The following is a 23,585-nucleotide window of genomic DNA, read 5'->3' as shown; positions in this document are numbered from 1 at the left end:
AGATTTCCAAAAAAAAAATCTTATCGATTGTTGCCGAATATTGAGAGTTGCTAACTGTTTCAAATAAATAAGTTAGCTGCGGCATTGCTGGCAGCTAATGTGACCAGGGGAAAAACAACCTCAACAGACCTGTTGGGTGTGAATTGAATTGAAATCACCTATCCAGAAGTGTATTCCTACATTCACACCCAAGAATATAGTGGCGGCCAAATGTGGCGACAAGCGAGGCGTGACCATTGGACCCTGCCATGTGCACGTGGGTCCATGTAAACAGTCACATGCATGTTTACAGTGAGACAGCAAGCTCATGGCAGATTATTTACTGTATGGTAGCATGTCCATTGATCCCTGGGGCCTTCAAGCATGGCTGACCTTCAACAGTCGGCATGTGGGCAACGTGTAAGCAGCCCCTGAGCAATGGCACATTTACAGGGGGGGGGGTGAAAAAAAATCAATGCTTTGGCTATTCCTGAGACACATGTCTTTTAAAGTCAGAGGTGGAAAGTGAGTGAGGCGAGGGGAGGGTTAATAGGTGAAGGGTGTTGGGAACGGAGTGCAGGGCATCAGGGAAGGTGTAGGAGGCTATGAGGAGAATATGTAAGAGAAATGATGAACTGCGGACGTATGGTCGGTGAACCTTTGCCATTCTCAGATTCCACTGTACAATACTACAATACTACAGACATTGACTGAGCCCTGAGTAACTGTGATGTCATTTTCAGTTGACAGCGACAGGCAAACTGGCCGCCCCTGGGTTGAATAAAAAGGGGTGTATTTTGCTGCTTACTGTAATTCATATTCCAGAAACGCAATATTTATCAGAATACTGTGTTTAGACTCGTGGGGCTTCATAGAACATACTATTGCAAAGGATCTTTTGGGGGATGACTTCCCCTCTAAAGTACCAACAAGTACAGGTAAAAATTCCAGGTGCCAAAACAGTTCAAGTGTGAAAGGTATTCTTCCTTCCCATTAACAAAAATAAAGAACTAAGTAAATTGGCTTACATTTGATGTGTTATATGTGCATGGAGAGGTGAAAAATATGTTATGTTTTTTTTATCTTGTTATGACAATTGTCTTCATAATTCTATGCGTATTGGCACGTTCAAGTAGGCTAAAAATGAAAAGTGTTGGCATCTTCATCTTGGCATACATTTTCGCTTCTTGGGATTTCCAAGCAAGGCAAAAGGGAGCTATTGGCAGAGAATGGCATTCCTAATGCTGCTGGCTGGAAGAAAAAGTTGGCACAAGATGCCATGTGTCAGGAAGCTCACACTGCCCACTAGGACTGCATGTGAAGTATTTAACTTTAAGCCATTTTGTCAAAAAACTAAAAGTTTCAAGTTGATTTAAGGTTACATCAAAATGTCCTATGCGTGCTGGGAAAAAATGCTAAATGTGATACGCACCCGCAGTGTGTCCGCAGGCTCATCTCATCTGCTCAATGGCCTGAATTTAGGGTCGGTTGAAAACAAGAAAAAGACCTAACCCCAAATCCAGCGTGAATACACAAGGATGAAAGCCTCTAGTTTATAATTCTCTATACGGTGGGAATCAAACACAGACTTGGAGCCCTTATGGCCATCCATTGCTCTAAAAGCATTTATATTAAAAAAAAAAAAAAAAAAAAAAAAACCTTTTTCCACCTCATTCTACAAACGGGCTGAATATGTGTTGTGTGTGAATAGGGGGCCTGCCTGTTAAGGGAGGCCAAATCCCATATGGTGAACACCAGCTCCTCTGGTGAGAAGAGAGACTGTGAAAGCCATCGGGCAGCCTCTCCTCCATCCGTGCTCCACAGATGAAGGGATGTAGCGCCTGCCTCTTCTTGTTCCTCTTTCTCTCGCTCCCTTTGCCTGCTTTCCTCCCTTTTTCTTGGCCAGGGGTTAAACTGCTGCACTCTAACCTCTTTGGCAGTGATTTCATTCACTCCGTTTTTCTTGGTTGCTTTCTCATCTGTGAGAGAGACTTATTTCACAGTATGTAGTGGATTAGGCCTCATTCGTATGCCCCCTACAAAAGCATTGTTTTAGCAGCAGCCAGAATGCTGTAACAGGAAGAAGCTGCCGCTGGTAAGCATCCACAATACGGCCATTGTGGACATAGGGCTAGAGGGAACCTGCGCTAGAGGCTGTCTAGACTTTGAGCCCGGGCCGATTGGTGAAACAGAGGGAGAAAATCCCATCAGGCAGTGGTGTGAAAGTTAACTAAGGTACCCTGCTGTGAACCTGATGAAGATGTCAAGCCAACATATGGCAAAAAAATGTCCATTGTCAGAAGGAGCTTTCTTCCCTCAGAGGGTGGCTAAAGAAGATCAGGGGTGGGGTGCAACCTAAAGGAAGGAATAACTGTGGTGGTCATCGCTTTACTTCTGGATCAGTAGACTTATTCTGGCTAGGAGGCCCAACTCCTCTGCTTGCAGTTAAAAGAGTAAGCAGATTTGCTGGCATCTTTCAAAAGGCCAGCCGAAAAAAAAACACACTTGGGCATTTACAACATTTTTTTTAGGCTTTTACCAATCGACCAGGCCTCGACGCGGTAAATGGCATTACATTTCATGCCGATTTAGTCAGCAGAGGTTTCGAGTAAAGATGATATGGTCCTTAAGTTTATTAAAAACTGATTGGTCACACAAGGTAAATTACAAATGAGGAACTGAAAGAGGTGGTGGGAGGCCTAAGTGAGTACATCTTAATTCTATTTGACTTTAAAAATTAACTCAATTTTCTAACTGGTCACTGGAATCAATCTGCCACCGTGAATGTAGAACATTAAGAGTAACATTTCAAAACAGATCCTATCCAAGCCTAAAAATAGATGTGAAGATGTACATTTTTTTTTTAACAATTTACAAACCAAGCCAACAAAAAGGAGGGAAAAACTTCTAAGGGTTGCATGTGCTTTTCCAGACGGAAAAAGAAAAGAAAAAAAAAATCAACAACTGGCAAGCTTCGCATGCACAAGATCGTGGCCAGGGGGATTTTCTAATCCACTTCTTCATGTACATCTGAAAAGATAAACAACAGCCTAAGCCTCACTGGAAGAAGACGAAAGACAGAGCTGCATTGAGATGATGTGACCCTAATAATGCCACATTAGTTGTTTCATTTTCCCAACGATGTGAGAAAAATGCTTCAGTGGGACAAGCTGAGAAAAGGAGAAGGGGGAGGGAGGGGGTGAAGTGGAGCGATGCACAGACAGAGATGGAAAGAGAGAAGTGAAAGTGATACTGTCTCCAGGCTAGTTGGGATGCAACCCAATTTCACAGCTTCACGAATGAGTGGCATAGCATATGGAGGCAACCTTTGTGACAGCCTCTGTGTATCACCACATATCAGTGCTGATATTTCCAGTCAGATTCCTTACTGGTCCAACATTACGTTAAACAGAGGCTCTGCTTGACTGCATCTTCAGGAGGATTATCGTTCAAGCAACATTTTCACGACTAAATAAAATCTATTAAGCTTGACAAAGTCTGAAATATAGCTTCAACTTTTATTCCCAAATATAGCACATAAGGACAGATGGCTGAGCAACGATATCATCACTGCATGTTAAAGATGACAATTCCATAAATCGCAAAAGATAAAAAAAATAATAATTATTATTATATATATGCATCTTAATGTCACAAATTTATCTCCATACAGTGCATTTTTGTAAAACAAAAAAACAGAATTATTAAAAGGTAAGGGCCTGTATGACTTTAAACACAAAATGAACAGATGGGCACAGGCCTTGTGCGGATCTTCCTCGCTCACAGACGGAGCTTGGATTTTGCATGGACACAAGACCGTAATCTGCAAGCCTTGTAGGAAAAAGGTGAGAATAAAGAGAGCCTGAGGAGTAAGTTGTTTCACCATCTCAAGAGCTAACATCACAGACATTAAAGCTACACGAGTCAGCTATCCATGGCAAGCCTTACGCAGCCAAAGTAACAGCAGAAAAACACATTCAGCAAAATTGTAAGACACAAGGCAGTCGCTGACTCCATCAGAACAACCACAGTAAGAACGGGAGAGAAAAGTAAAGCACTGAAAATCATATTTGAACAATTTAGATCTAAGATGCCAACTGCCCAGCTGGAATTATCCATTAAAATCTGTGTGTGTTCTTATTTGTGGCAGACAATCAAAACTAGGGATGTGAGTAATTAATGAGCTCATTTATTTAAAAAAAAAAATGTATATCATCATATCTTGAAGCATTTAATTAATCGTCAATTGGAGTGCATGATTTGGCTACAACCAGGCACAAGCACTGTCCGCTAGTAGTGAGTCAATAACTTTGGTCCTGACTTTCTTATCTGCTTGGATGACTCTCACTGCTTTCAAATGTTGACAGAAGAAATGCAATGATTAATTGATTACCCAGAAACTAATCAAAATTAGCCAAATTAATTGATACCCATTTTGATAATCAATTAATCATTTAGAGACCTTGTTAAAATTAAAATTGTCCAAATATTGGGAATATCATCCCCTTAACAGTAAATATCCTCTGATTTTTGTACCCACTGTAAAAGCAGACTGATTATTTTTGTGTTAATCAAAATAAGACATTTGGAAACACCAATTCTGGCATATGGACCAAACCAGCAGTAACGCTAATCAATCAATCAATCAATCAATCAATCATGAATGTATGTTTGTTTGTGCTTTTTCTGCACTGTCAATTTGAAATAATATCTTATGTTAGAATAAAGGGATGAAAATTTCACTTCTAGTCCAAATAAGGACAATGCACTTGAGTTCTGAACTTAAATGCTTATCACAATACCAGACACTACAGCATGTTTGAAAGATTTATAGTGGAAGGTTGTGCACAGGCTTCTATAGGAATAGAGTAATATGTTGAGATATTGGACGATGCAAGCAAAATACTCTCGTGTTATTGTGTTTTAAAAAACAAATACTGACGACAAAGTGCCAAATCAAAAAGCAAACCATTCTGCAGTGATCAATTACCATGTTACACACCTGGAAAATTAAGAGCTGGTTCAGACTACTTCTATGCAGCAAATCACTGGGTTCTTCAGACAAATGTTATGTTCCACAGATGTTAAATGTAATGATCATTGCACACATGCTTACATTGTATACATTTAGATGTATTATTGGATAGGTTCCAGAGAAACTGTGCTATATTTTCTGGTGACCAAGCATAAAGCAGTGATTCCTTGTTGAATTCTTTTTTAGAATGTTGGGGGTCGCTGGTGCAGTCTCTGTTTTGACAGACAGATAGATATAAATCCTATTTTGAGGTGTGGCAAAACAAAGTTTTGGGATGCACATAAAGTTAAGGAAAGCCGGTGATCATGTGATTGTCAGTCAGCAGCAGATGCTTAGGGGAGAGTTTCTTTTTACTCTTTGAGGTGGTGGGTTGCGGCATCACAGAAAACACTGTGTGTCGCACGGCAGCTCCTTGAGGTGTGGAGAGGATCGATCTCTGTTAATGTCATATGGCACAGCACCCAGAGGCAGCAGCATGGTGCTGATGACAGTGAAAAGCCTTGCCTTTGGCGGCTACATGCACGCTGCTGCTGAGCTGTGATTTGAAGTTCACATGCAAAGGCTGACAGAAAGACAGCTCTCAGTCAGGAATTCCAACTTTAAGTCAGTCAGCCAGTCTTTCCACAGGGAAAGACAAAACATCTGTACCTGTTAAAAGCACAGAGTGTAACATACAAGCTCAAAGTTCTGCAGGACTGGTGGGCAAAATGCTGGTACACAATACAAATATGTTTTATAAAAAAAATAATAATAAGGCAGTAAATTAAACTATTCCCTGTGTATCAAAGTTCAATGGAACATCTATCAAATGCTTCTGAGGTTGTACAATTATATATATGAAGGCACATCAGCATAGCTCACAAGACGACTTCTATTTTTTGCCTGTCTGACAATAAGTCAAATATAATGATAATATGGAAATATGAACCAGAAGACGATCTGCATTTAATCTTTCTATGAAGTGACTCAGCTCACAAACACAGCTGTAATCTGCCACTGCACATTCGTCTTGACATCCCTCTCTCATCAAATTGTGTATATGTACACAATGTACTGTTTTTAAATATTATTGTTGAGTGGCAAACATATGGTATATGGTAGTGTTAAAAAGTAAAAATGCCAGACACGAACCCAAAGATACCATTTTAGCAGAGGTTTAGGGGCAAAATGTGACCATTTAGAGGCAATTTGGAGCCCTGCACTTGCTCTGAAAAAAGTGGTATTGATGCATCCCTACTATAGACCCAGGGTTTCATTTCAGCAGCATCCAATTTATTTTTATAGTGAAAAGTCTGTTTCATAGGTCTACCAGCTTTCCAGAATGGACACTGATCAATCTGAGAATTTCCAGTGTACAATAATCAATAATAAATCCAATTTTAGCCCTAATTTCCAACATACACAGCAAATCATTTAACATTTAAATGGGCCATTACAAGAATATGTCAGGAATCCAAGACTCCAAAAATCCAGGAATCTAAAATTCAGAAGCTGGCCAGTATAATTTTTAAAAATAAATTCGATAGGGAGAGGAAAACAAAATGGGGCATCCACAGTGTGGATGTTACCCATTACCTCACTGTTTATCGCTGTTTGTATAGGGGAAAGCTTGGTGCAAACTACTTTGCGGCGTTCTAGCTACCTACGTACAAGCTATTGCTGGCTAGCTAACGTGGTGTAATTTATTTCACACAGGGTGCACATATTTTTAATTCTGATGAGAGGTTTCTACAATAAATGTTATCCTAATTCACATTTGTGGTTGTTATTTATTTTATCAATTTAACTTTTCTAATAGACTATATAACAAACCTATTCAGATTTTTTTTTAATTATTAATTTAAATAAAAAGTGTTATACCCTTAATTTTAATGTGACGTGTACCGTTACAGTTAAGGAATGCTTTACTATACCGTGATATGAATTTTTGGCTTTATCGCGCAGCCCTAGGTGATATTTTGTAGCAACAAAATCTGTGCTGTGAATGCATTGCAGCTCTGTGGGGCCGTTACACAGGAATTAAAAAAGTTAAAGCTGCAATTTTAAAGAATTAGATCCGCATCAACAATATGAGAATTACAAAGCACAATTGGTATAAACAGAGATTGACTTCCTGGGTATAAAATCTGACAATTACTACCCACGTTACAATACAAAGTAAACAGTAAACTGAGATGATCCAATGACTGACATGTTTGTAAATGTGGGTATCGCATGGTCACACACAGACTGTCTGTCTGTAAACAAATTGCAGCATTTCCAGTGATAAATGGTCTAAGACATCCACAAAAGCATCAAGATTGACCTATATTTTCTGTCCTGAAAAATAGGCCAAAGCCCAAATTAAGGTCCAATAGGGCTACAACATGCATGTAAACGCCGTCATCTTCACAGTAATTGTGGGGTGTAAGGCAACATCAGAGTAGCCTTGAACAGAGAGACATACCCTGGAGGCATAGCTGTTGACATGTAAATAGTGAGGACAGAAACTGAAATGACAGCACAGACAGCAGGCTTGTACCACTAGTTCTGCTTGACTTGGGTTTGGTCTTGGTGCCTAAATTAAGAGTCTGGATGTCAGAATACCAGTACTCATACCATGTCAATAAGTAGGTTGATTTTCTTAATTACCGATGGAAGATACATATCTGTCTTTTACATGATGTGGCTGAGAGATCATTTTACATCAGCAAGGCAATAGCTCAGAGAGGGTCCAAATATACCAGTCTCTGATGGATCCATCTTCTTCAATTGGTCTAAATTTAATTTATGTAAGTGTATGAGTATGTAAGTTTTTATATTTCTATTGCCAAAGGCACCAAAATAATGGATCTCTACATTCCACTGGTTGGTGTCCAACTCCTTCCATTTGGAGTTTTTATCGTATTACAATGTGTGGAGTCTGTGGACTGAGAAATAGGTATAAAAAAATAAAAAAAAATAAAAAATTAAAAAATAAAAATAAAACTAATCCGTTTCCTATTTCAATAAATAACCATACATTATACCAAGAAGAACAAACATAAAATGTTGGGTTAACACCATTGTTGTCCATGGATCCTCTTTGTTGCGTTTATCACGCTGTGCCACTTAATACGGCCATCCAATATCAACACCTGAGAGAACCAAAGCAAGCCGGGGGAGCACATATCCATGATCAAGTCATTCCAAGCTAGAGACGCACTGTTTTTTGTTGTTGTTGTTGTTGTTTTTTTTGTTTGTTTATTTTGGGGGGGGGGGGGGGGGTTCCGTTTTTTTTAATTGTATTACATGTCTGCATTCACACTAGCCTGTTCTGTTTTAACTGAACTGTAATTCACCTTTTCCTTGGTGGTGGGTTTACTTAGTGACAAGTTAACATGGTACTCAAACTCTGGTGTGTGAACCCAATCAACTGGGCAAAGGCTCGGCCCCAGCGTGAATGAGCTTGACCCTAAATGGTATAAACACGGTGACGAACGTTATAATCATGGTGACATAACTACACAGATGCAGTTAAATTCTAGATCAGGAGTCGCCAACATGGTGCCCTCGGGCACAATATAGCTTATAATATAGTTTTTACAATAAAGTCATGTGTTTTCAATTTGACTTTTGAGGTCTGTACATCACTCACAGAGGATGTTCGTTAAATGATATACCCATAAAAATTAAGTCCTCAATGTCTTAAATATACAATATCTGCTTCCCGTAACAGTGTCAAAAGTGAACAGATATTTGATTAGGTTTTTTTTTGTTTGTTTTTTAAGATTAGTATCACCACAGCAAAATTAAAGCAGGAGTGAACTAATCCACTTCATTTGTGGGTGAAACTAGGCCATCTTGGTATTACATGCATAAGAACCAGCCAATCATTGTACTTAAGACTCCAGATGATTGGTTGTGTGTATTTGTACGCTTGTATGTATGTTTGTATAACAAATGCCATCTGCTGTGCTACACATATTCCCCGGCCCAGAAAGTCATCTCTTGACATACGTGTGAAGAAGCGCTTATACTTTCAGCTGGGTCCTCATTTCATTTTTGCTTCATTGACTTCATGTTTTAACATTAATAATCCAACAGCTACCCAGAGAATCTGAAGAATGGTCACAGGGGAATATATTCACTCAGGTCTATTACTATGAATGCAAACAAAAAACAGCCAGTAAAAACAACAACAGTAAAGTCTGTAAAGCTGTGAGTGAAGGTGATGCAATGAGCCCCTTCTGCATTCATCAAAATCATCGCATTTTAAATTATTGATCAGGCCCGACATTTCCCCAGTTTTAGTCTATAAATAGCCTGCAGTGGGTGCTCCATGCCTAGAAGTATTTCCATGTTTTCCCCCCCATCTAGTTGCTATTGTAAACACTAATGAAAAATGGAAAAATAAAGAGGAATAGGGATAAAACTATTAGATTAGGCATAACTTATTGATGCCCGATCTACAAATAGCCCACCTCTTGTGGTTACAGAAATAACCTTATCGCCATCAAAACCCAACCTCTTACGTTCATCAGGTCCAGTGCTTCATGCTTTGTCCAATACACACTATTCTGATGAAACAACAAAGCTGTCCAGAGGATGTTGGATGTTTCTAAGTGAGTGCGCCAAGTACTGCATGTCACAAGGTCATATGGCACCAAATGAGACGTCCGCTCCATGCTCCCCGAAAGGCCCGTGTATCCATGCGATACAGTTGAAAGCAGACTGAAAACTGTGCCTCGTTTGTGTCAGCAAACTATCTGTGAAAACTAGGGGTGTTAAAAAAAAAAATCGATTCGGCGATATATCGCGATACTACATCGCGCGATTCTCGAATCGATTCAATAATAGGCAAAATCGATTTTTTTTTTTTTTTTTTTTTTTTTTTTTTTTTTTTTTTTTTTTTTTTTTTTAGGATTCACACCTTAAGCATGGAAGAATGTTATATGAACGGAACATTAAGCCTTAATATTTTATTTCAATGCTGTTTAAACATGAAACAGATTACAACCTTCTATAAGACTGCAATTTCAGATAAATAAATAATACATTTTCATATAAGTCTTACACTCTACAAGCTTTCTGATTAGGTTTTTCCAAATTTGAATGAAAAAAAATCGCAACAATCGACTTATAAATTCGTATCGGCATTAATCGGTATCGAATCGAATCGTGACCTGTGAATCGTGATACGAATCGAATCGTCAGGTACGAGGCAATTCACACCCCTAGTGAAAACGTTTATTTAAAAAAATAATACAAGGTCAAACAATGACTCAACACTTTTGCTTACCAACATAAATTAAATGAGCAGAAAAAAGGCAATGTTAGTGACTGACAAGTGTGTCAAAAAGAGAATAAACACAAAATAAAGGAGGAAACAGTACGAATGCTACAACTATGACTGCTCAATCACTAACAGACTGTGCTGACTGTGCTTAAATACTAGGATCTCAAATCTCTCCCTGTAAAAAAGGACCATTAGCAAGGCATCAAGCAGTGCAAAGGTGTGGTGGGTTTTCAGTCTTTGGAGGAAAATGACCTCCATTCTTGAAATGTTTGTTCATGTGTGTTTATGCAATAGATATATTTAATAGTATGCAGCTGGTGCTTTTCAAGGTGAAAATGTTATGGAAGTTGTGAATTTTTAAAGATGGTGAGCTAGGTGCAGCTTTGGCCGCTCATGTCACGAAGTTGCGCTATTTCTCTCCCTCTGTGCCTGCTTGGCACGAGGCTAGCAAGGCGATGATGACAACCGCTCAGACTCAAAACGGTGGCTATGTGGATAAAGAAACTCTCAAACTGTGGCAACATTTATCTTCATACTAGTTAGTAAGTAGTATATGCTTAACATTAGAATTATTTTATTATAGGGTGTCTTTTAGATTTTAATAACCTCAATTTGACGTATTTACACCTGACAGAATGTGACAATAAAGGCTTTCTATTATATTTTATTCCCATTTTCTTTATTACATGAGGGTGTTTTGTTTTGTCTATAAACTAAGTATAGTTGAGCGTCTCAATAGAAGATTTCAAAACACGATTTCAAATCCGTGGGAAATACTGTATACAGTCCATTCATTAGAAACAAACCAAGGTACCTCTAGTCTTTTTCAACGATACTAAGTTGGAACTGGACCCAGCAAGCACCAAGTTCCGACAGAGTGATGAATGGATGAGTGACTCTGAGTAAGGAGATACAAATGACTCCATACAAAAACAAAAATGTGATGCTTGAGAACATGGGGTGAAGATGTTACACTGGCATGCCAAATCAAGTCTAACTTTTTGGCACACTGGAAACACTATACTTACGGATCAAGTAACCGTTTCCCCTTTAGGGACAGGGATGGATTGTGTTGAAAGGTGAGAACTGTGAGTGGAGTAATTAAGGCCCTGTTTACACAGAAGCAAAGCCGACTTCGCTCCTCAAACAAATCTTGTACAGACAGAACCGTCTCAAGATATAAAAGCGTCCAAAAGAAGACGCCTAGGACGTTTAATGGCTGTAATATATATGCCAAGTCTGCCACACGTCGCAAACCGGAACCGGAATCAAAGTTGATGTGTAATAACACAGAAGTTCGGAAGTTCCGCCTCTTCCGTGGCATATTACCACATAGCCGATAGGCCAAAACTTTTGAAGCCGCAAGGCCGCCATATTACTCCTCCCAAGAAACGTTTCTCGGCATACGATCCCAAACATTTACAGTATCAAAATTACAGAACATTTGAGACAGAAGTTATAAGAAACAGTCTGATTTATCCATCCATCCATTTTCTTGACCGCTTATTCCTCACAAGGGTCGCGGGGGGTGCTGGCGCCTATCTCAGCTGACTCTGGGCAGTAGGCGGGGGACACCCTGGACTGGTTGCCAGCCAATCGCAGAGTCTGATTTATGATGTTTTAAATTTGTTAAACATAAACATGAGGACTTCAGACATTTTACGCCTTAAATACATGCATGAATTATATGCTTAATGATGTTTACAAGAGGAAACTAGAATATTTTTTATTAAAGAATTATAACTCATTCAAAAAAAGATGACTCTGCCAAATCTAATATTACGGCCTAGGAACTGAGTGATAAAAGAAAAGGGGGTTTTCACAGTAATTTATACAGTAATCTGCTCGCGAGATGGGAGGAGTAAGATGGCTGCCCTGTGGCTTCAACGGCTATTGGCTATTCAGTAAAATATACAGATCAGTGAGACAAACACAACACAGGAGAAGTGACAATGCCGGGTGAGTCAAATACATCACGGAAAACATTTTGCTGTGTAAGCATAAACAAGCTAAGGAGGTTGCGCAAAACGACGCTCCGTTGTTGTTGACAGACTGGAGGTTAATCCGCAGTCTTGCGAGAATTATGTCATCACCGGAGTAGTAGATATCCTGCAATGGTGGCCACATTGGAACGTACGGGCGCCTTTCGAAATCTTTCCACTCTGGAGCCCGGTTTCCAAAGTGATTGGTTTCAAGCTCCAAAACCGAGAAACTTGTGCGGATACACTGAAACAAGCTTTCGTGTGAACGGGGCCTTAAATGTCCTGTTGACAAGTACATATGCACAGCATTTCTTTAAATGACACAATTAACTCATTCACTGCCATTGACGGAAAAAGACGTCAAATTATGCATTTTTTTTTTGCTGGTCTGGCAATGAATGTGTTAAGAAGGGCTACAATATAAAACAATATCTAAAGAAAAAAAGAAAACAGTGTTTCAAGATGTAGAATAAGCCAGATTATGAATGTGCTAATAATGGGTTCTCTGTTCAGGATCTTATAGAATAAAATGTTTTTCAACATTTGTGATCATGATTACAGAGCAGCATAACAATTGACCTATCATTAACAATTCTGTCATTTATGCAGGAATTATATTTAATTAACTGCATTAACAATATGACGCACGAACTATATGAGCTACGTCCACGCTACCTTAAAACTTCTAGGCAGTGTTATTTTGCTCGACATGATACCAGCATTAAACAAATTGAGAACTTTCATAGGACTGACCCATCTCTAATGAAAATAATTTTTTTTTTAATTACAATGAATCAATCTTTTTTTTGATCAATCACGGTCATTTATTAAAATGCCCAACCATAGTCCTTACTATATCCAACCTTACACTAATATAGAGTTTAAAGCAATTATATCTGCTTAGTTAGACTCGGAGGAACGACTTGGATGACATATTGATCTTTTGTAAATGAGCTAATTTAGTAAAGTCACATGGGTGAGCCAAACTAGGAAGGCATAAGGGTTGTGAGATAAACAATGTGTGAGAACCAAGGGTCTTCTCAAGAGTGCAAGTGAAGGAGTGTGGCCTCTCTAATGACCAATCAACACCCTCCTCGCTGCCATGGCATCTGTTAGTACTCCAACGGCCTCCGATTTGAGTGTGATTCTGCCATGAACTCAACATGCCGCCGGGATCCAATCACACAGCGGAATAAGTGAGCTTTGGGTCGAGGACCAATGCTGACATTTCATAGAATGCCAACATTCAACCTTTTCTAAAAGTTCTACAACATGTGAGTTTTGCTCCATGAATACAAAAGGTGAAAAAAGAAATGAGGAAAAAAAAAAATCTGAGTTTTGCTTGAGGGGGCTAGCGGAAAGAAGCAAGCAGGCGGATATTGAACTAGCGAACAGTAGGTGACCCTTTTAAGACCTCCACATCTCATAGGATACTGTACAAAAGAGACATTTCATAATTGGACAAAGTCAAAGTAAAACATCATGCGGATAAAAGGCCAAATTGTGTCTTCTCCATACTTTTTGTTGTAGATTTCTTTGGATGTGTTTCTAGATGAGTAAAGGTTTGAACAGAACACACAAATTATTTATCATTTTTATAATTGAGCTCCAGCAGCCAATTTACATTATAAGCACCAGTATGTATTCATTAATTCAGTTTAAAAATGTTAATATGTACCTTAACATCATTTAAGCAAGCTAATGTTTTTGTACAATTTGTACAATATACAGTAACTGTTGTGAAAGCAAAAATTTCTTAATGTAAAGCTTCACTATTCTCAATCAGGGTTCATCGACATGTCTAGAACTGTACAACAAGATAACAATGCAGTTTAATATTTTAAAAGTGCATATTTATTTGTTCACGTTTAAAGAATTATTCAATGTTTCCTGGTTCCTCAGAATTTTTTTCTTGTATCCTATAAATGGACACAGAGGGGAAAAACAAATTACACAGGTAATACATTTGTCATGTGAAGGTGTCTGTGTTCCCTCAGCTATACTCAGAGTTTTTCGAAAGAATAAATTGTCTCCGTAATTGCAGCATGAATGTAGTTGTAAACTGATATGCTGATCTCTTAAGTTTATTGCTTTGTTACAGGAAACAATCTGGCTGAAGGGAGAGGGTGAGGACAGGTAGCATCTGTCCCCACCTACTGCCTTGGCAGCTTTTGCATCATCTGCTAGCTTTGGCAGCATCTTGGAAGCACATCAATATGGCTTTATGTAGCCAGGACCGCTAGTAGCTAGCATGCCAGTCACGCTCTGAGGAAACACTCACTCCCAGCCTGAGCATCCAAAGAGCACTGAGCCAACAGAGCTAAGCACAACTGAGCTCGCATTGAACAGGGAGGCCAAGTCTCTCTGGACCTGCATGGGGGGAAAAGGGCCAGTGTCTGTCATCTATTCACACATGCGTGGTTAGAAGTGGAGAGCAAAGTCCACACATATACGCGCCTACCATTGCTTTGAGCTTTATTTTCATGTTATTCCCTACCAATGATTAAATTGGCGGATACATGCTAACCTGCTAGTCAATTCATTATTCTGGAGAATTTTTTTTAATAAGCTCACTAGAAATCTATTGTTATTTGAATTATAGAAACGATAACAACTCGACTACCAGTTGAGGCAGATTGGGAAGCTTCAAATATACCCATAGCAGGTAACAGGAACAAAATATCCTAAACATCATACATGAACAAATTTGTTATTTGCACAGTAAAATGAAAAAAAAACATTGGATTGTAAAGGTCATGCAGGCATCATTAGGTACAAAAGCCTATTGCATTCAGAGTGGATAAATAGCCCTGTTGGCATAACATCAGAGACCCTCAGAAGTCTCATGAGATCCTCCTACAGACAGTCGTTCTATATCCAATGTACACAACAAACAACAGATCATTTCAGTGGATTCACATTTAGCGGCTGTTTAAAGGACAGTGTCTTCGATCGAAAATTGGTCATTTGCACTTGTGCTTGTCAAAAGCTTCCTCAGCAATCTGTACAAAACTGCACTATCAAACCAGTCGCAACTCAATACTTCAATGGGATAAATTTTGAAGCTGTATAAACAATAAAGAAGCAATAGAGGGAAAACCCCACAATAGTTGACTGATTAATAAAATGCTACAACACAAATCCATTGTTTATTTTTATGTACTGTACCTGTACTAGCAGCACAAACACCATAAAAACGGTCTCGATAACACTTAACAAGAATGATACGATCAACACAAAAACTGGGTTATATTGCAGATATACTGTAACAAACGGGAAGCCGCATTTTTATGTAACTATATTAGCCATGTCCTCCAGAAATACGCCAACATAAGTAACAACACACTGCAGAGCATAAGGTCCATGAATAACTCACAATAATGCTAAATCAATAGCCACTCGCCACATATTGTGCAGCACAGGCCTCATGCGTGAGAATCACCTGTCTGTCACTGTAAATCCATATTTCAGGTAGGTCCCCTGCTATTTTCTGTGAATTCCTCTTCCACTCTGTTGTGCGTCATAGAATCTTGTGCTGTTTCATCACTGGGCCTTTTCCCCATTGCAAAGAAACTTTCCAAATACATCTGTTTTTTACTCATTTTACTAGCTTGTGGATTTATCAGCACTACGCAACCCAGATAATTATCATCTTGATATGTGTCATGACAATTTCACTGACAATTATAAGAGAGAGAATCCAGTCACCAATATATTTTTAACCTCAAATAATTAAAAAAAAATCTAAAGTACATTATTGTTATTATTATTATTATTATTATTATTATTATTATTATTATTATTTAAACTGTGCAAGTGGAAATGGCAGAATTTTTGAGTTCTCACAGTAAATGTGACAATTCTTTATTTATGTGGGATAAACCACATGAGATGTAACATACTGTTTGTAAGTGGGTCTCACACAAGAAATACAATCCATAATACCATACTAGACAAAAAATAAATTAATAATAATAATAATTAAAAAAATCAACCATTAACAACCTCAGTCTCAACACAGAATGAAAACAAAAAAATGTTTCATGACATTGATAAAAATAACATTTTAAGATAAGAGAATGCAGGATTATAGTACATTAGATTATAACTGGAAATGCTGACAATTGGATTTTAAATAATTAAACAACTAACAAGTACAACAAACGAATATTACTCGGCAGTGTTCCAGTTACGGGGGGTCAACACCCTCTTTCTTGCCTATTACTTCGGATGCTGTAACCTTTTAAGACAAAATGAGGTCATAAACAAAATATAGGATGCTCTTTTCAATGCATTTTTTTCCAACAATTTAAGAATTACTCACTGTGTTACATATTCATTCCACACACATAACCATTGTCTGACTGTTTCTTTATAATGACGAAGAAATTATTTTAAGAGCACTAGTTGTTTAGCCAAAGACAAACAACAAAAATAGAGAATAAAACCATCTCATTGCAGGCCTGCCTGCCAACATGTGGGTGTCATCAGCACAGTGCCGATGAAAGAAGGTGTGAAGGCTAGTTAACACAGGAAGACACAGACCATCTTAAAAACTTAAAACGAGTGATTTTTCATTGGACATCTTGCTCCTTTTAAAGGTGACCTGAACATCAGACTGTTTGTATGACTGTGCCATGCATGAATCTAGTTTCAGGGCCTGCAAGACCAGGATGTGGTGAGGAAGGCAAAGCAGTGTTTGCAACATCAGCAAAACCACGTGAGCTTTCCATTGACTCAGGCATGGCTCCCTCCCGGTCACTGTTAAGTACATTGTCGTAAACTGGATTTATATGCTTGGTAAAGACTGAAGAACTAAATTGCAGTCCGAGTCCAAGTGAAATTTCACTTCTGTTCTGTTAACTAGAGGAAGTCACATAAGAACATAGACAAATTGAAGTCTTCCACCGTGTCTCCTAGTCTAAATATCATGTTGTTCAGGTAATCATATTTTTATAGTCATGTCTACTTCAGTCAGGTCGTAAGTAAAATAACACGTAAAACCGAAGCGATGCATTTTGGCAAAAGAAGCAGATTGCAGTGAGTGACAAGAGGTTTCACAACATGGCCAAAGCCTTTCTAGTTATGACTCACAGCTTTAACCCTTTCTTTGACAAAAATGAGCTCCACACAGTAGTGAGTCAAAAGGATGTCACGAAATACACGAAGATTAGCCAGTAAGCCAAAGACAGTAAATCACACAAATGTCTAATAAAATAATAGCAGATGCATTTCTTGGCCAATTTGAAACCTTGTCATTGGCACCTGCTTGTCGATAAATAGCATATCGACACTAAAATAAATAAATTTAAAAAAAAAAAACACTCCAGTGACTTTTTTTAATATATATAATAAATCACATCAGGTCTGAGTCCACAGCCCAAATGACTGTGATGCATGCATATGTGTGTGCAAACATTGCTGTGTAGCTGTGCTCCAGGGAGCACAAGTCCGGATATGAGCCTGACCCTGAATCATATGTGGAGGAAGTGGGCTATTACAGCACATGCTGCTGGTTTATGAGTTTGCTTTTAAAATCCAATATCAGAACTACATCCAAGGACAACTTGCAGTCTACTCTCTCCTTCAGCAAGGCAGCTGCACAACAGTCGACATAACACCCCCTTAATGTCAAAACTGAGAGCACAAAAATAAGATAACTGGTGTAATAATATAGAGCGAAAATGTATGTGATATTTGACTTAGTGGTGACACTGGTTCCATTGTATAACACAGTTTTAGCCGTTGTTAGTTCCAATATTTTTCAAATGCTATGAAATCATGTTGCCTGCAGTCACTTTCTAGGCCTGCCTTGCCACCTTTTGTCCCAGCGGTGACTGCTGGAATGTTTGACCACTGCAAATGGAACAACAGTTAATACAACTTGCTGACCCAAGCGTGATCTTTCCAAAACAATCTTTGAGGGGTCAGGGTGCAACGAGAAAGGCGGTTATCTTGCAAACTGAACGGCAGCAGCAAAGTGCAGACTGGAAGGTCAATCGCAGCACTAATATGTAACTGAAACATACAGCTGAGCTTCAGCTGACTTTCCCCTGACCTTGCTTTCGAAAAGAAGTCAACCACGAAGCATACAGAACATTATAGCAAACATAATGATTGCTTGTCTTTCTGCAAATGACACACTCAGTTTAGGTCTTTTTAGTCGCTTAACTTGTCATATTGGTGCCAACATTACTACAACAATTATGACAACAACCTGTTTGCACAGTAATACAATCTCTATAATTACACTAACCGTTATCTTCCCCCACCAAAGGCATTCCTGAGGCATGCAAGCTCCCATTTAGATTTTCATCAAAAAACAAACAAAAACACGTATTTGTCCATCTTCCAAAAGATTAGTTTTCTTACAAATGAGTAAGAAAATAGCAATCAATGTTATTCATGTGGTTTTAATCTACACTACAGTACTTAGAAAACAAATAATGTAATTGCAATAAATTGAATGAATGATAATAAAACAAACAAGGCTTATTCTAGTTTAATAACTAAAAAGAGAACAAGGATAGGTAAGGAGAGGATATTATGGCATCATGTGGCATACAGTATTTATTGGGACCCGAGAAGAGAAAAATCTGAAGGGGAAAAAAAAAAAAAAAAAGTCTATTTTTTTTGTGGGAGGCGGGGGGGTTGAACGTCAATACCTTTCTAATATGTAATATTTTATGCATTGAGAAAAATTGGCAAAAATCAGGTAAAAATTGTAGATTTTAATCAGCCGAATAAATCAATTCTTGCTTAGTACAGTGTTTCCCAACCATTACGGAGTCAAGGCACCCATTTTGCAATAGAACAAACTCATGGCATACCACCAAACAAAAATGTCACAAAAATTATGGCTGCTGAAATGATGATGATCTTATCCCAATTTACAAATTGATTTACTAACACTGAAATCTGAGCCTGCTTAACTAAATGCAAAGCTGATATACTCACAAGAAGATACACGTTTATTGTACCTTTTCGAATGCAGCTGAATCTAGGTTGAGCAATATGGCTGAAAAGTGTATCACGATACAAGTTTTTCATGTCAATAGATACTTTTTTTTTTTAACCTAATCAAAATAAAGTATTAAATAGGTTTAAGATCAAAGTAAAATAAAACAGATGAAAAACACCATTCAAAATATCTGGTAGCAAAACTAATATTCAAGGAATGTACAATGTTTTTGTGTACATTCTAATGCAGTGTAATGCGCAATGTTATCTATACCTCAACCAGTACTACAAATGGGGAAGACTCTATATCCCATTGTTGATAGTTACTTAAAGGAACACAAGACTTATGAAAAACTATCCAGCTATTCTGTAAAATAGTTAATTTCAACTCATGTCTGATAAAATTGTCAATTTATGTTGAGTGATTATGATTTTATAGCACTTTTTATGAATATCTTGGAGTTAAGTACTGTATCGGACATTTTGGACAGTCACGTGATCATCGTGACGCATCGCGTGCGTAAAATACACATTGAATGACATGGCTGCCAGTGACAAGTTGACAACAAAGAACTCACAAGGAACTACAGCGTCCCATGGCGGACATCAAAGGTGGAATTACACCTTACAGCAAAGAAGCACTTCTTCAAAGGCAGTACAGTCACGGAGGACTCGCCAAAGATTTTTTCCCAACCTAAAGCCAGATGAAACTGGCAGATCCAGCTGCCGGCGAGTCGAAGTGGACGGTAAACAACCGGGTGACTTTTACTCTGCTGGCTAAGTTACATGTCATGTGCTAAGCACGCTTTAGCCCACATTAGGAGCGACCACCCCCACACAGAATGACATGAAACCGGACATGCTGAGGATTTTACTCTGAACAGAATTTACGCAATATTTGGGATCAAAGACTGTCTTTTTCCTTGCCCATTAAGTCAACAAACTCCCACTGAAATGAATGAAGGCGGCTTTCGTTTTACACATCAAGATCACGTGACCATAATGGCGTTCAACACGGTATGTTCGTATTTTGATACTTAATCGGTTTAAAAGAAAATTCAGGGAATAAGAAGCCAGAGATATTTGCACTTGTATTGTTTGTACACAATGGCTAATCCAATACTGGAAAATTAGTTATAAATCTTGTATCGTTTTAATCTTCATTCTTAGTTTGCTACAATGTAGCACGTGTAGCAAACTAATACAATATTGGAGTGTATGCATTACAGTTAACCAATTGTCTTAACTTAAGTCCGCTTTCAATTGTTAGTGGGCTCATTATTTTTCATTGGACATTTTATAGTTTACCTGACTTAAAGGTGATGCTGAGCGTGAAATCCAGCTTAAAATAAAAAAATAACACTGGAGCTAGCACAGGGAACACTTTGACCTCTTCTTCATGTATCCATTCATTGATGTTAGTTTGGACAATATAATCTTATTACAAGTTACACTGAAGCGACTCGTCATTTATTTGAACAAACCTAAACCACACTTCAGTTGGGCTTGCGGAAGTACCCAGTAATCTGGGTTGTAGGTCAGCGGTGCTACCCACTGAGCCATGCAGCCACCAATGCTGACATATAACCACAAATATACTTGTAATTGATAAATAATGGGGGGTTTTGACAAGTGAAACTGGATAATTTCCCATAGCACTCTTGATGATTTGGCATTCTGGTTGGGAATCACTGCTTTAGTTGATAAAAGTTTATAAAACCATTTGTTCCCCCATGAAGCCTTGCGTCATTTATAGCAGCATTATCTTCATGATCCAAAAGCAGCAATTATGGGCAGTGATTACATTAATAATACTGCAGTAATCTTAATACTTAGCTATCATATTTGAAAAGCCTGTTTCAGTCAGAGGGTCAGGCAAGTTTTAAACACATAAAATTAGGTCAGAGATGATGAAAGGAGATTATCAGTCAGTGATAAAAATGACATTGCTTACCCCCATTTCTTGTTGCTGGAGATTCCACATGTACTACCAGATCAAATGTTCTCTCTGGGTTCTCCCTAAAACAAAAGAGTCATGAATGCTTAAACAGGATGTATGTGCTGTCATTTCACATCTCAGGTAATCGATTAATTATGCTTGTTGTGAACAAAATGCAGGGCACTTATCTTACTCGAGCCAATAGCAAAATTCTATTCTGGTGCCATAAAGACACACAGTTATGCATGACAGCATATCTGACGCACACAGTGCACATGTTGTCATGTCTTTTGATAAGGTTAGCAGAGCTGCTAACAAGCAGACAGAGCAGCAGACTGACCCAAAAAGCTGTCGAGCCAGCTGGTGTCTCTTAAATCCACTACCAGAGAAGGCTCACATAACGGCTAGCATTTCCTCTTTTTCTTCTTCTTGTTCTCCATGCATGTAAACGCACATTTCTATTTCACTTAGCAAAATTGTAAAAGGCTCGCTTACTTGACTCTGCTGTCCATGTTTTAGCTACCGCATCGCGACAGCTCCGTGCTGTCTGTCGGCGGTTCTGTTGCTCCGCTATCCGACAAATGTCCCTCCCCGCCCCCTTCGTCCTGGTCCTGGTCCCGGTCCGTCCCTGTGGCTTATCTGGCTCCTGCAGAAAGCTGCCACATCTCCAAATGAAAGAGAACAGTGTCTCTTTCGTCCTTGTTCCGTTAATGTGGGCCCAGTCCCAGTCGAGCTACACTGTGCTTATTTCCCACAACAAACATCACTCCAGGAAGTGCTTATCAGACGGGTCGTGACGTCATCACGTCGGTCGGAGTTTTCTGCCGTTACGTCGACAAACGTAACATGAATAACTCGGGACATTTTTTTTAGTCTGAAATAATTAGATGGCGACTGTACTAGACTTGATGTTTTAGTTTGGGTAAATAAATAAATAAATCTTCCCATTATTATTTTTATTAAGCCAGTCATTTGAACATTTATTCGAGATCCTACTCACTAGACATCTCAATGGAACGACTCTCATTAACTCATTATGGTCGTTGGATTTTATAGAAATTAAACCGTTATCTCACCATACAGTTTGCTCATACGTTTACATACCCCACTTTCAAGCACAACTGACCCCCGGCCCGGTAACAAGTTTGTTTGTTTTTTCTTTTCTTTTCTTTTCTTTTCTTTTCTTTTCTTTTCTTTTCTTTTCTTTTCTTTTCTTTTCTTTTCTTTTCTTTTCTTTTCTTTTCTTTTTTTTTTTTTTTTCTATACCAGAATAAAGTGTATCACACATCCAATATAGGTGGCAGTGGCACTCTCTCATTCTCATTCGTAAACAATTAGTGACAATGTTTTTTTTTAAGTGTAAGAAAAGTACAAATATTTGTGTAAAAAAAAAAGTAAGTAGTAGAAGTACAAAGTAGGCTAAAAATAACTACTCCACTAAAGTAGAGATACCCCAAATTTCTACTCAAATAAGGTAATATTTTTACTTACGTAACCACATATATAATTCTATACTAATACAAATTAATGTGCAATGGAAAGTTTTTTGACCATTTTTAGTGAGTTATCCTTCATCACTTTAACATCTATTTTAGTAGGTATTCTTTTTGTTTTCATTCGTAGTGAGAAAAAAAGAAGTCACTGAGAAGAGAGTCATTCTACAAGTGCTCCCTCATCATTCTTCTAGTGCGCTGCAAACAACTTCTGCATTCAGCAAAACAGGCAAGCACTTCCTTCCAACACGGGTAAATGGCGGAACTACTGCAGCTGGCGACTAGGACAAATCATCCATGATATTAACTTTAAACATCTACAGTTTAATGTCTACTCTTTTCTTTTACACAAGTTGTATTCAAGAGCTACCAAAGATGATATAATCCCATGTTTAGCCACATTTCCTCTGCCGGCTGACCTTTCTTATGAAACACAACCATTTTTGTCCATGCTTGGGACCAGCAGTGGATGAGTATTGGGTCACTGGCTAGGAATTGAACCTGTGCTGTCTGCACCAAAGTAAACAAGTTTAGAATGGTGGCCCTAAAAGGTTCAAAACAACCAATTTCTTGAGTAATCCAAGAGATCCATGTCATAGGTCCATGGGTTTGCTGCGGCAACAACTGCTATATGACTGGTACCAGGTGCTGGAATCCCACAATAACCCAGTGGGAGAACCGTTTCTTATAATGATGTGTTTCTGTTTTATTTCCAGGTTAATAAGGTGGGCAGAATGATTGAATTGGTACAACCCCGAGCAAAAGGTATGGAATCACCAGTCTTGGACGAGCACTCACTCGGACGTTTTATTCTGTAGATCAAACTCAGATAAAAAGCATGAAACAGTCGTAAGGTCATTCCAAAGTGCAACATCTTGGCTTTCAGAAACACTAAAAGAAATGAAAAAAAAAACATTGTGCTGGTCAGTAAATGTTACTT

The 23,585-nt window shown here is 38.5% G+C and overlaps 1 protein-coding gene across 2 annotated transcripts in view; it reads right to left on the bottom strand.

Moving 5' to 3' along the window:
• Nucleotides 1–21,930, bottom strand: part of dennd1b (DENN/MADD domain containing 1B) — a 136,633-nt gene extending 114,703 nt beyond the window's left edge. For both annotated transcript variants that reach the window (XM_077534356.1, XM_077534357.1), the window contains exons 1-2: nt 21,648–21,930; nt 21,168–21,232 (exon numbers count right to left, since the gene is read on the bottom strand). In XM_077534356.1, the coding sequence (XP_077390482.1) occupies nt 21,168–21,232; nt 21,648–21,664 (82 nt within the window). In that variant the 5' untranslated portion in view covers nt 21,665–21,930. The remainder of the gene's footprint in view (nt 1–21,167; nt 21,233–21,647) is intronic.
• Nucleotides 21,931–23,585: the final 1,655 nt, after the last annotated feature.

Source organism: Festucalex cinctus, chromosome 10, assembly GCF_051991245.1.
Source record: "Festucalex cinctus isolate MCC-2025b chromosome 10, RoL_Fcin_1.0, whole genome shotgun sequence".
Classification (NCBI taxonomy): Eukaryota; Metazoa; Chordata; class Actinopteri; order Syngnathiformes; family Syngnathidae; genus Festucalex; species Festucalex cinctus.
This window is presented reverse-complemented; position numbering and strand designations above follow the sequence as displayed.